At 36.4% G+C, this 13435-nt stretch overlaps 1 protein-coding gene across 1 annotated transcript; it reads right to left on the bottom strand.

Moving 5' to 3' along the window:
• Positions 1-11953: 11953 nt before the first annotated feature.
• On the bottom strand, positions 11954-13234 carry LOC311187469 (putative protein FAM47D; the record flags this gene model as incomplete). Its single annotated transcript, XM_084258880.1, has 1 exon — positions 11954-13234. One exon carries the CDS (start codon positions 13232-13234, stop codon positions 11954-11956), a length of 1281 nt encoding a protein of 426 aa, XP_084115006.1.
• Between the last annotated feature and the right edge of the window lie 201 nt (positions 13235-13435).

Genomic DNA, 13435 nt, shown 5'->3' with positions numbered 1-13435 from the left:
ACAGGAGGGTGTGAGGATTCACCAGAGACAGAGCGGGGAACAGAACAGGCAGACTGATGAAATACACTGCTGAGGGAAGCAGCGGGCACGACAGGAGAGGTCTGCTACACCATGTGGGACCCCCTTGCCGGTCGGCCAGCCGGCCGGGATCAAACCAGTGCTGCAGAGGCTGCGGACAGCTTCACAGGGTGGTGTTCAACCACCTGCACCACCAGGGAGGCCCTCACTGAGGTCCCTTTTATGAGGGTACTAATCCCATTCATGAGGGCTCCACCCTCATGACGCAATCACCTGCAAAGGTATTACCTCATAATACCATAACACTGGAGGTTAGAATTTCAAGCATAAATAAATTTTAGGGGGCACAATCATTCTGTCCATATTTAAATTCTTAAAAAAAGTCATTTTGCTAAAACATTTCATAATAGAATTTAAAAAAAAATATGAGTGTATTATGGAAATACTTAACATTTATATATTTGTTTTATTTCACAGAATTGATAATTTGGGTAGAAATTCTTGGTATAAAAATGTTTTTTAGGGCCTCCCCTGGTTGCTGTTGCGGTTGAGCGCTGGGCTGCTAAGCTGCCCGCAGCCTCTGCAGCACCGGTTCGATCCCTGGCCGCCAGGCGAGGGTTCCACATGGCGCGCAGACCTCTCCTATTGTGCCCTCTGCTCCCCTCAGCAGTGTATTTCGTCACTCTGCTTGTTCTGTTCCCCGCTCTGGTGATTTCTCTCACCCTCCCGTGCTCCTGACTACCCAGAGCTTGTATAAATAAATAATCTTTAAAAAAATAAAAATGCTTTTTATCAGGTATTATTCTATTGATGTCTAGTATTCAGCATTTCTGGTAAAGGATTAAATTTACAACTGATTCTTATTCTTTAGTATGTACCTCTTGTTCTGCTCTGAAATCTTTCAAAAAAGCCTTTTCAGGGCCCCCCCTGGTGGTGCAGGTGGTTGAGCACTGTCCTATGAGTGTCTGTAGCCTCTGCAGCACTGGTTTGATCCCGGCCGGCTGCTACATGGCACAGCAGACCTCTCCTGTTGTGCCCGCTGCTCCCCTCAGCAGTGTATTTCATCAGTCTGCCTGTTCTGCTTCCCGCTCTGTCTCTGGTAAATCCTCTCACCCTACCGTGCATCTGGCCTGTACCCCATTCTTCTGTAAATGAATAAAAGAATCTTAAAATTCATTTTAAAAAAAAGCCTTTTCAGTATATGTTTGGTATGCATACTTTACCTTGAACTCAATACTTTACTCAATGGATCTATTTCAGTCTGAAAACTCCAGTATTCCTTCAGCTAAGGGATATTTTTTTACTGGTATCGCTGATGAATTTTAATGTGCTCTGATTTTAGAACTATTAGTTTTGTGTTTAACTTATTTACATTTTTAAGTTATATTTAATCACTTTACCTTTTGTTCAGTATTTAGTAATATTTATAGATGTATTTCCCTTTTGCTGATCTATTGCATTACTTAATTCACATACTAAAGATTTAAATTCATAAGTAGTAGTTTAATTATTTACTCATGGTATATAAATATCATATTAATATTAAAATGTTCATTGTATTATTTGCTTTAACTAAATTGTAAATACAGATAAAATTATTTTATTTGAATTTTTCCCCAAGGATATTCCATTTGATCTGTGGAAAAAAAATCTGTTCTGAGGTGTAGTGTTTAGGCATGCTTTGTTTAATAAATATTAATCTTATTTCTTGAATCTATTATTTTGAACGCACTTTAACTCATGGATGTTGGAAAACACCATGAAATGGTTTTATAAAGAGAATTCTTCATATTCATCCTATTAAAATATTTATAAATTAAGGAATATATTAAAGCAAAGGAAGTTTAAGAAATGGGACAATTCTACTTTAGAATATACTGCAGTGGGGGCCTTACCCGTGGTACAGCGGGTTGAGCGCTGCATTGTGAAGCTGTCCGCAGCCTCTGCAGTGCGGGTTCGATTCCTGGCCAGCCAGGGAGAATCCTACATGGTGCGGCAGACCTCTCCTGCCTCGCCCACTGCTCCTCTCAGCAGTGTCTTCGGTTCATCTGCTTGTTCTGCTCCCCGCTCTGTCTCTGGTGAATTCTCTCACCCTCCTGCACCTCTGACCTGTATCCCAGTTCTTCTATAAATACATTAAAAATCTTAAAAAAAAAGAATATACTGCACTGGAAATGTGTTGTTTACAATAGAATTTAAAAAAAACATAATGTGGTGCATTTCTAGAAATTTATTGTAGATTGATATTAAATAAGTACATTAGAAAGTAATTTCTATATACTAGAATAAGGGAATATCATTTATTTTTCCATGTTCCATTTCCTTCTCCAGGATTACACAACTAATTTTTTACACCTTTGCTTTTTTTAATATTTTATTTTATATAATTCTTATATCATTTTTCATTGTTGCACAATGTATGCATTTTCATTTTGGTTAAATTCCCCATACAGTTGCACCCCCCCTTATTTTGACCCTAATCCTTCTTCTTCCCCAACTTCCCCATAGTGTGTCTCTAGTTGGTGAAAGTTTGGGAATGTTTTTCTAGATGATTGTAATGGTATAAATGAGGTGAACTGAAGGGCTACTGAAAGAGTTGACTAAATTTATTTCAACTTTTTTTCTTACCACTACTAGGAAAACAGCACTTAATCAAAGTCTGTATGGAGAATAACTGTCGACAGAGTCTTACAGAACTGTGTGAGATTATTTCTTGTATAAAATTTATTATAATCAGATCAACAGTGTCATAGAAATGGCTTTCTAAAAGTAGAACCAATCAGTCAACATACATATTAACTGCCTTTATCTTTGCAATAAAGTGAGCTATAATGGATATTCCCTGTTTATGGCTAAATTACAGAAAGAAAAGGCATTTGTTTATAACAGTGACTTTTTTCCAACAGGATGGACAAAATAATCTTAGAAACAGTAGGGATATTTTCAATGCAGTCAATTTCGTGGTTGCCACTGTATTCATTTTAATTGATTTAACTCTTATAGTTAAGTGCTACCAAGCTGTGTATCTGTATATTTTTGGTGCTTTATGGAACTATCATGCATTAATTAATGGGATTTCATTAATTTTTCCTTTTCTTGCCCAGGATTCAATACATAAGATTCTTATTCTAAATAATAAATTTTGTAAACTATTGGTATGATGGCTTTACTTAAAAAATAAGAACAAATAAATGAAAAGTTTGTTGCTGTCTTCTGCTATCATCATCTTGCAGAACACAAATTTCATATTCACATTAAAAAGACATATTGCTTATGTTGATCATTAACTAGGAAAATGAGCCATAGGGGATACATTATGCTAAAGAACAGTTAAATGAGACATATTCCCAAGACATTTGCCTCTTGAAAACAGCCTGCAACTAAAATCTTTTAAATAGCGTGCTACCATTTTATAAACTGTTACACTGAAAAGGTAAAAATCAATACCCAAATATGAGGTGTAAACCACACACCTACATTGTGTGACCTTATGTATTTGTAAATTGAAGCCATGCTTTTACATTAATTTTAGTTATAATAGTGAATATTATGGTGGTGGGCAAACTTTATAATACCTTTAAGATATAAAAGCAGTCTTGGGAATTGAGATAATTCATGTTCTATTTTCTAAGTGTACTGCTGCCCCATTTATGACACATGGGAATGAAATAAATGTAATACATATTCTTTATTCCCTTCTTAGAAGATGATGAAAGGTTTGAGTTAATGTCAAGTAGTCCTTAATTCAAAGCCTGACTCTACTTGTTACAAGCTTCTGAACTTGTGTATAGTGATTTACACATCAGAAAAACAGGACTAATAATACAGATATTATAATATTAAATTAGGTGATATGTTTACCATTAGTATTGTACTTAGCTTATTGGTTGCATTCAACATGTGACAGCAGTAACAGTTGACTCTTGAACAACCCAGGATAGTCAAAAATCCAAAGATAATGTTTGACTTCCCCAAAACTTAACTACCAGTTGTCCTATGGCATGGGGACGAGTAGGCACTGATTACAGAATTCTAAATATACCAAATCCCATGCCTAAGTTCTTATAATCCATCCTCTGTATCGACAGGTTCCTCATCTTTACCTGAAGATTCAACCAGCCAACATCCAATCTATGAAAGGCAGAAGCCAAAGATAGAGACACCCACTGTATTCATTGAAAAAAACCAGTATTTAAAAGCTTGCACTGCTTAAACCCATGTTGTTCAAGGATCAATTGTACTTTAAAAATTAGTCTGACCTGGTGTAGGGGTTAAAGTCTCAGAGCTTTCAAGCTATTGACAGTTATTGCAGCATGAGTTTGATTCCCGGCCAGGTTGCTAACCCACATATGGCAGAGCAGCTCTCTCCTGTCTTGCCCGCTACAACCCTCAGTGGTGTATTAAAGTCCATCTGCCTGTTCTGCTGCCCACTCTTTCTCTGGTGAATCCTCTTACCTCCCCCTCCCTGACACCTTGCACCTACACCCCAGTCCTTGTATGGATAAATAAATAAAAATATATCTTAAAAAATTAGTCTGACCTTGGGAAATTAGCCTATTCACTGTATAAAAATTTAACTTTTTTTTTTTTAACTTTAGATGTTTATGTTATAAGTTTGAAAGGGTAATATAATATTTTTCTCTTCCCTTTATGTTACCATTTTTTTTTCCCAACTAGTTACTGAAATTTCATTTCTATTTTTTCTGGTAGAAGTGCTAGTAGGTATGAGCTTCCAACATATGAATAGCTTTTAGAATCAATAAATCTCAAAGATTAGTCTGAAATAGAGGAACAAAACCTCAAAAAGTAGCTGATAAAAGTTTACATTTATGTAGCCTTTAGACACTTCTTTTATTGTTCTGAATTGGTATTTAATTTTAGGATATCTGTCTTATCTAACAGCAATAGAAAAAGAAACCTTAGATTTTGTCTTTGTTTCCATTACAGATATTTTTTCTCTCCTGGAAGCTCAATAACAATGCTGTAAATCGGCAGTAGATCTTACAGAGTTACTTTGACTCACTGAAAACAGATCCACTAGATATTGGACCTAATATTTTGTACTGTATTGTGAAATTTTTGATAGTTCAAAATGCTCAATTTGCTTTTTTTAAAAAACATTTTATTTTTAATTTATTTTATGAATACAAGAAGTGGAGTGCAGGCCAGAGGTGAGGGGTGAAAGGATACACCAGAGACAGAGTGGGGGGCAGAACAGGAGGATCTACTGAAATACACTGTTGAGGGGAGCAACAGGAGAGGTCTGCTGTGCCATGTGGGTTGCTCCCTGGCTGGGGATCAAACCCATTCGGTAGCAGTGGCAACGCTGAAACTCAACCCCTACGTTAACAGGGAGGTCCCTCAATTTGCTTTTTTTTTTAAATAAAATGAAAGGTTACAAAAATGCTACATATAAAAGATTTGAGTGATTTTTATATTTTTAATTAAAAACCTTCAGTTTTATTGAGATATAATTGACATTTAGTATTATATAGGTTTAAAATATACAGTGTGATTATTTGGTACATGTATATGTTGTAAAATGATTTCCATAGTTGGGTTAATTTATACATCCATCATTTCACATAATTACAGTTTTCTTGGTATTTGGTGAAAGCATTTTAGATTTCCTGTATTAGCAACTTTCAAGTATATAATACAGTGCTGTCACTATGCTGAACATTAGAGTCTCAGAACTTAATCCCCTTGTAACTGAACGTTTATATTCTTGAACTAACATGTCCCTGTTTCCCCCACCCTCCAGTCCTCTGACACTACCATTCTACCCTTTGTTTCTATTTGGTGTTATTAGTGTTATTAGATTTGGTGTTACTGGATCCCACATATAAGTGATGTCATACACTATTTGTCTTCCTCTCTCTTTGAACTCAGTTCCCTTAGCTTAATGCCCACAAGGACCCCCATGTTTCAAATGGGAGGAATTCCTTCTTTTTTAGGTATATTTATGTTGTTTCTTTGTCTTATCTGGATAATTTTTAGATGTTAATTATTTCTCCCTGGAAACAAGAAAAAAAATTTGGTAAATAGATATAAATAGTACAGTAGTCCCCTCTTATCAGTGATTTCTCTTTCCATATTTCAGTTACTCATGGTCAGTGCAATTCAAAAACAGTACATACAATGATATATTTGGGGAGTATAGTTCAGGGGCAGAGCATTTGACTGCAGTGATATATTTTGAAAGAGATAGGGGTAGAGAGATAAACTACATCTATATAACTTTTATTATAGTATATTGTCATAATTTTTCTACTGCTATTAGTTACTGTTTTTAATTCTTACTGTGCCTAATTTATAAATTAAACTTTATCAAAAGTATGTATGGGTAGGAAAAAAGACTAGCATATACAAGGTTAAGTAGTGTGCACAGTTTCAGGTATCTATTGGGAATCCTGGAATATATCACCCTTGGATAATGGGGAACCACTGTAAAATTAGAACTAAATGTAGCTTCTATTACCAATCATTGGAGATAGGGACTCAGAATGATCCTTTCTAAACAAATACTGTAATTTGTTCTGTGTAAACTATAGTTCACAAGGGACCAAAGCTAAATTATGAAATTATGGACCATTAAAATTTTCTAAAATTTTTTCTTCTGGTGTTTAGGCAGTTGCTCTGCCACCTTCCCATACTGCCAAATGCTTGCAATAATACTCACTCTGACCCTTATATATTAAACTTATTAATTATCTGAGAATGCCTTTTTCTCCAAGTGTTATTGAAGAATGAAACCTCTCATTGTTGCCTTTGATGTTTGCATTGTGTTGTCACCCTCAGCTCACACACATACAAACACCCAAACCCGCTCCTAAAGCTAGTCAAATGTAATTGTATTCATTCATTGTATTAAATGACCTAGCCCTTTATTTTCTCTGGCTAAGAAATCTATTTTAGGGTTGAAAGAAGTCAAATTGAACTTTGCCCCTTAGGTGCCATAGAACAGACATATTTCCACATGCATTTACATAAAAATTACCCTTAACATGGTGTGTTTTTAGTCCTATTTTTATGACATTCAGTAATTGATAAATATTGTATAGTTTATGGTAATTATGGCATTCTTACTTTCCCCCTTATTCTTGTCAAGAGGAATTTGAAAATGAGAAAGTAAATGGGACAAGATTATGATTAAGTTTTTCAATACAGGCCCCAGGCCAATGCCTGAAAATATGTTCTTGAATATTATCACGTAGGACATATTTCTGATTATGTTGGAATGATGTTCAATAAGTTACACTTCATTCCTACTGAACTCATAGAAAAGTAGTGGGCTTGGGAGCAATTTCATCTTTCTGTATTTTCTGTGAAATCTAACTTAAGATGTGACAGAATTGGAGAAGGATACTGAATATTCAAATTCAGTTTAATAGTTTTTTGGTCAGATGCATTCAATTTAAACATTAAAATTAGTAAATTAATCGATGTTTTGTATGTTTCCCTAAGTTTTCTCTTTATACTTTGGTCAGCTAACACAAAGAGGTTTTTCATGTTTAGCACAGTATTTCTCTTTGCCAAATGAAGAAGGAAATTACATTGATGACCAAGACTTATAAACATTCATACCTCATTTAATCTTCAAAAACCTCTGTGAAACAGGTGTTATTCTAAGTTTGAGATGGGGTAATATTCTGCAAAGCAACTGACCTGTAATCACAGGATAAGAACATGGCAGTGCTGGAATATAAACTCATCCTGACTTGTTCAAAGGCCATGCAGTTTATACTCTTCATGCAGACTGTTAGCAATGAAAAGTAAATTTTTGTCTTTATTAAACAAATCCTCCAAAGATTTTTTTTTATCTCTCATGCAACAATGTGACACAATTGATTATTACAGTATTTATATAAAATACCATCAACTTTAGGGGCATGTTTAGCTTAAATTAAAGACTTACATGGACATACACATCACCACAGGAAAGTTTAAGTGTGTAAATTTACTGGAGCCTACTATACCCTATTTACCTAACCTAAGCAATTTCTTAGTTAAAACAGTTTTAATACAATTAACCTGATTGGTGCTGTTTAATAATTACACAGTGCTCATATTCCTGGGGTTGTTTCAAATAAAAAACATATTTTCAAAAAGTAGATAGGATGTGGTATAATATTTATTTTTTAACAGGATACTCTTTAGTTCTAAATTAAACACTGTGCATTTAGGCAAAAAAAGGCAGTGAATGAAGGATAATTAAGAAATAATAGGTTTCTCATTTTGCAAAACTTTCAGTTCTTCCATATGCCATCAGTTTCTACCTCATGATGCAAATGTCTGTTGAATAACTTATGCTATAAATATTTTTCTTAGAGTGTTTTTACTAATATTCCTTAGTTTCTCTAATGATAGATTGAAAAAGATAACAATATCCTTTTTATCTGGTTAAGATAGACTAAAGAGCATAGCACAAATGTCATTGACCATTCCATCTGATTCCATTTGGTGTGTGGCTCTTTTTCCAGAACAGAACTTACCACCATTCCTGCCACATACCTGACAAAACTGTGGTTGCTGTAACAGCGAGATTAAACAGCAGGCTCTAGGAAATGAACATATATCTTTATTTTTCCTTAAGTAGAGGTCTCGTGCACATGTTCTTACCCTAGTTTCAATGGTTGGTGCCCAAGATTTTGATGTGAATATATCATTGTCCATGATATTGCTGAATGTGAGTGTGGAAATAATACCCATAGTTAGAAGACTCAGACCTCATACTTTAGAGAACTCAAGTAATCTGGAGTTTTCTCACTTGTAAAGTGGAGATAGAAATATTTGGGGGGTGTCTCTTGGTTGTAAACCTCAAAAAGAAAAAGAAATATTCCAAGATTGTGAATGGGCTTGAGAACTAGAAGACTTCACTAACATAATTATATAGCAGGCTCTCCTAAATTCCCTCTCCTGCAAACTATATATAGATATGAGGCCAAATGGGGTTTCGGTCTCACTTGTGCTAGGAAAAAAAAATCAGACAGTGTTCTGATATATTTTTGCATGACAACTAACACCAGTGAGGGTAATTACAACAGTGGGAAAATCCTTGTAATTTCTTCAAGGAAAGTTTACTCCCCTGGAAGTTACCATCACCAGTAAGCAATAGGAAGCTTTATAGTGAACTTTACTAGTGGCTCTTATTTGCAAATACACATTTTCATCTTAATCAATAGCTAAGGTTGAATGAGATTTAATTAAAGGCTATCTTACAGGGAAAACCCAATTATAACCTTTTTTGTGGCTTCTTTGTGCCTTTTTTAAACACTCTTCTTTTTACCTTCCTATTCTTCTACAAGCATATGCTTAGTTTTGTTCGTTGATGCTATTTGTATTAAGCATTTATGTCAGCAATCCGTAAATTCTCACCAGAATTTGAGCTTGATGATATAGTTTCTATATTATATAAAAGGAGACATGTTCTGAGAAATTCACGGTCACATAACTAATATGTGAAAAACTGGATCTTATGGAACTGAACAATGAATGTGTAAGGGTGAAAGCTGCTGCATGAAACCCGAGCCTTGAATGGAGAGTCTCAGAAACCAGATAATTCTGAGGCAGTGGTCATGATACTGACCTTTTTGATGTCTGAACAAATAAGTATAGCAATATTCCGAGTTTGTGGTGATTAGTATTTCATTTCTGTAGCATATTAGAATGAGTTTTTTAGTAGAAAACAAGTGAAAAATTAGAAGATCTTGTCTAAAAAAATAAGATCTTAATGAAACCCATAACAAAATTGACTTTGGAGAAGAAAGCACGGAAACAGGATTTCTTTTTTTTTTTTTTTTAAAGATTTTTTTTTTTTTTATAGAAGCATGTTTTATTTATTTATTTGTTTGTTTGTTTTGTTTATACAAGCACTGGGTACAGTCAGAAGTGCTGGAGGGTGAGAGAATTCACCAGAGCCAGATCAGGGAGCAGAGCAGGCAGAAGGACCGAAGTACACTGCTGAGGGGAGCAGCGGGCGGCAGGAGAGGTCTGCGCGCCATGTGGGACCCTCCTCTGGTGGCCGGAGAGCAGCCGGGGATCGAACCGGCTCCGCAGAGGCCGCGGGCAGCTTCGCAACCCAGCGCTCAACCGCTGCGCCACCGGGGAGGCCCAGGAAACAGGATTTCAATGGCCAGAGTAAAAGCCTAACAATAGGGAACATTATGTACAAAGTAGAGCTATGAAGGATATATTCTCTGGCATCTGGAATGCAGGAACATGTTTGTGTGACTGTGTTGGCAGGGATGTGTCTCTGTGTATAGGTAAATTTATTTTTTAATTTTTTTAATATTTGTTATTTTTAATTTTATTTTTATATTTCCCATAGAGTTGCAACCTCCTTATTTTGACCCCAATCCCTCCTTTCCCTGCCACCCCCCCCCATAGTGTGTCTCTGGTTCATAGTTGTTTGTTGATTTTAATTTTTTCTTTCTTACAGTTATTCTTTTTCCTAGGCCCTTATTTAGGTTTTCTAGATTCCTGCTATGAGTGAGACCATCTGGTATTTTTCTTTTTCTTTCTGGCTTATTTCACTGAGCATGATCCCTTCCAGCTTCATCCATGTTGCTGTAAGTGGTGCTGGGAAAACTGGGTCGCTACATGCAAAAGAATAAAACTTGACTACTACCTCACACCGTGCACAAAAACCGACTCAAAATGGATTAAAGAACTAGACATAAGACACGTGTAGGTATATGTAGATGAGCCCCGAGAATTAACAAGCATGTGAAGTGGACAATATTTGTACTTAGAAAAATATGCTCATGGAGGAGAGAGACTAGTTTGGAAACCATTGCAGAAATAAGATTTAGTGGTGATACGAGCTTACTGTTATGGTGAGAAATTGTGTACTTTGGCTTAAAAAAATACATATCAAATGCTTGGGTCTTCACACACACATTGCTTACAACTTTAATTTGAAATGGAAAATGTATACTTAATAGATATTCCTTCTTATAACGATGAAATATATGCATATACTTCCATTCCAACGTGATTTGTTCATTAATGGAAGCAGAAGTGTATTCTAAATTTGTGCTATAGATCTTTCTAGCTACATAATTTCCTGTCCCAGATAGTTTTAGCAGTTATTTAAAAAATGTAGAGGTTGCTTGATTTCTTATTTTAAATTTATGATTGAAATTTAAATTGCTACTCATGAAATATAAGGATTCATTTCAGTTGAATAGATATGTGAGGATATTTAATGTTACTATGTAGTTATGCTCACACAGATCTATTTTGCATACTAGATTTGACAGAGAAACTGTACCTGTTATATGATGTGGAAATATTTCATTGTGGTGATTTTTTAATGAATATTAGGAAATTTTAAAAGTATATTCAATTGGCAGTTATAATACAATAGCATAACTCATGTTTTACCTATAATTTGAGTATGTAATTTTCACTTGGGTTTGGGGGCTTGATGGGATCCTGAAAGGGGGAATAATTTAATTATAGAAGAGAGTTAATATTATTTTGACTATAGATTTCAAGTTTTGGTTAACAATTATCATAATTCAGTATGATTTTTATAAGTACAAATGAGTCTCATTTTACCCAGCACAATTATTTTGAGATTCCTCTCATGTTATACATCACATAAGTAGGTTATTATTGTTTTAACAGTGATTCAGCTTTTATTTATGGTTCTGTTTTCACCAGTAATTGATAAACCAAGGTAATATTTTTAATACTACAAACACGTGAGAAGAGTACAGGTGACTGTTGGTCTCATAGTTGATAAAATATATACCATATTGACAAACCCAAAACAGAATGTCACTGAGAAATGTTTATAAATAATAGGTGTTAAATTTATGCATAATATCGAATCAAAGTTTGTACATCTAGTGGGACGTGCATCATAAAGTGGGTGTCATGTATAAGATGAGAGAAATAGTAAAGTAAGTAGTAAATGAAAGATTGTTTATTTAACTTTCCATGACTGCCCCGCCTCTGGCTCCTCCTCCTCATCATCTTTGAGTGCGTAGAGTCTTATTGATCTTTCCATAGGAGTCTTCACAGAGTCATATGTCCATCCCTTCCTGGCAAACAACCTCTCAATCATGGATGGCATTTCATAGCCTTTGCTTAGAACGTAATCTTTAAAGGCTAATGTTCCATAAAGTTCTTCAAGAATATCTGGTGTAGGAGGCTTCCCAAAGGAGCTTTCGATGTTGGGGTCAATCAAAGGTTCATCATTTATTAACTTTTTCCACAATTTGGGCTTCAGGTACCATGCTCCATACCTCATCTTCACACGGTTGGGTTTATAAGGATCCTCTCTTTCCTGGAGTTTTCTCTCCCAGTTCGTTTCTTCTATGGAGAAATTTACCTGCTCCTCTTCATCTAGCTCCTTGCAATACTTCAGCTCCAAAGGAACCTGCGTTACTTTCTTAATGCGGGATGTTTTATGAGTATGTTTGCATTCAGAACTTCTGTCAAAAAGTTGCATGAAGAAGTTTTCATCAATGCCTAAGTCTCCAAAAGTGGCAACCCATTTGCAGAAGTCACGAACTCTTTCTGGAACTTTGCTACGAGGAACACGTTTGCGTGAGCCCTTTTTTCTTGGCTTTTTTCCTTCACGAACCAAACTCTCAGGACATGTCCCAGGAGTCCTCTTGGGAGGTTCCAGGTGGAATTTTTCAGGATAAGTTTTACAAACCTTTTGGGGGGGCTTTATCCTTTTTCTGGTGCCCTCACAGTAGGCCCATGTGTCTTCCAGCCTCCTGTCAGGATCGACCACTTGCAGCACCTTTAGTAAGAGCTCTGCAGGTACATCTTCATCCACATCCAGGGACATAGCCAAGCGATGCTGGTTCAGGTGGGCTTCGACGTCCTCCATGAATTTCTTCCGCTCAAACTGGGCTGGCGAGAGCTTGGAAAACAGGCCTGTATCCTTGTACAGCACTTTGTGACTCTTTGGGGGTGGAGGTTGGGGCACTCTTTGAGGAATCAAGGGGAGGAAGCTCTTCTTAGGGCCACGGGTGATCACATCTTCACAAGGTGGACAACCCTTCCTGAAGTCGTCCAGTCCCTCTTTCACAAATCTCCACTGTCGACAGTCCAGGGAGGTGGGAAATTTGAGTACCTTGTGTTTTGCCAAACACTTGGAAGGTAGTTTATCTTTGTACCAGGGCTTGCAGTGCATGCCCAGAGGCATCAGTTGTTGTGACCCTGACCCTAACAGCCTCTTCTTATCTGCCATGGTGCGCCTGGCTCCCAGGCCACCCCCACCTTCAGGGGTTTGTTTTTTCTCAGCCTGTTCTTGTTGCTAGGAAACCATATAACAATAGGTTGCTGGATTCTTCTCCAAGGAGGGGCGGGGCAGAGACTGGGGTGGGGGCGGGAGTGGGGGGAACAAAGGTGATGATGCCTGCTACACAGCCTGCCTTCTCCTGGGATGACC

Source organism: Talpa europaea (genome assembly GCF_964194135.1).
Source record: "Talpa europaea genome assembly, chromosome: X".
Lineage (NCBI taxonomy): Eukaryota > Metazoa > Chordata > Mammalia > Eulipotyphla > Talpidae > Talpa > Talpa europaea.
Note: the sequence above shows the minus strand (reverse complement) of the source record. Positions and strands in the feature narration are given on the sequence as shown.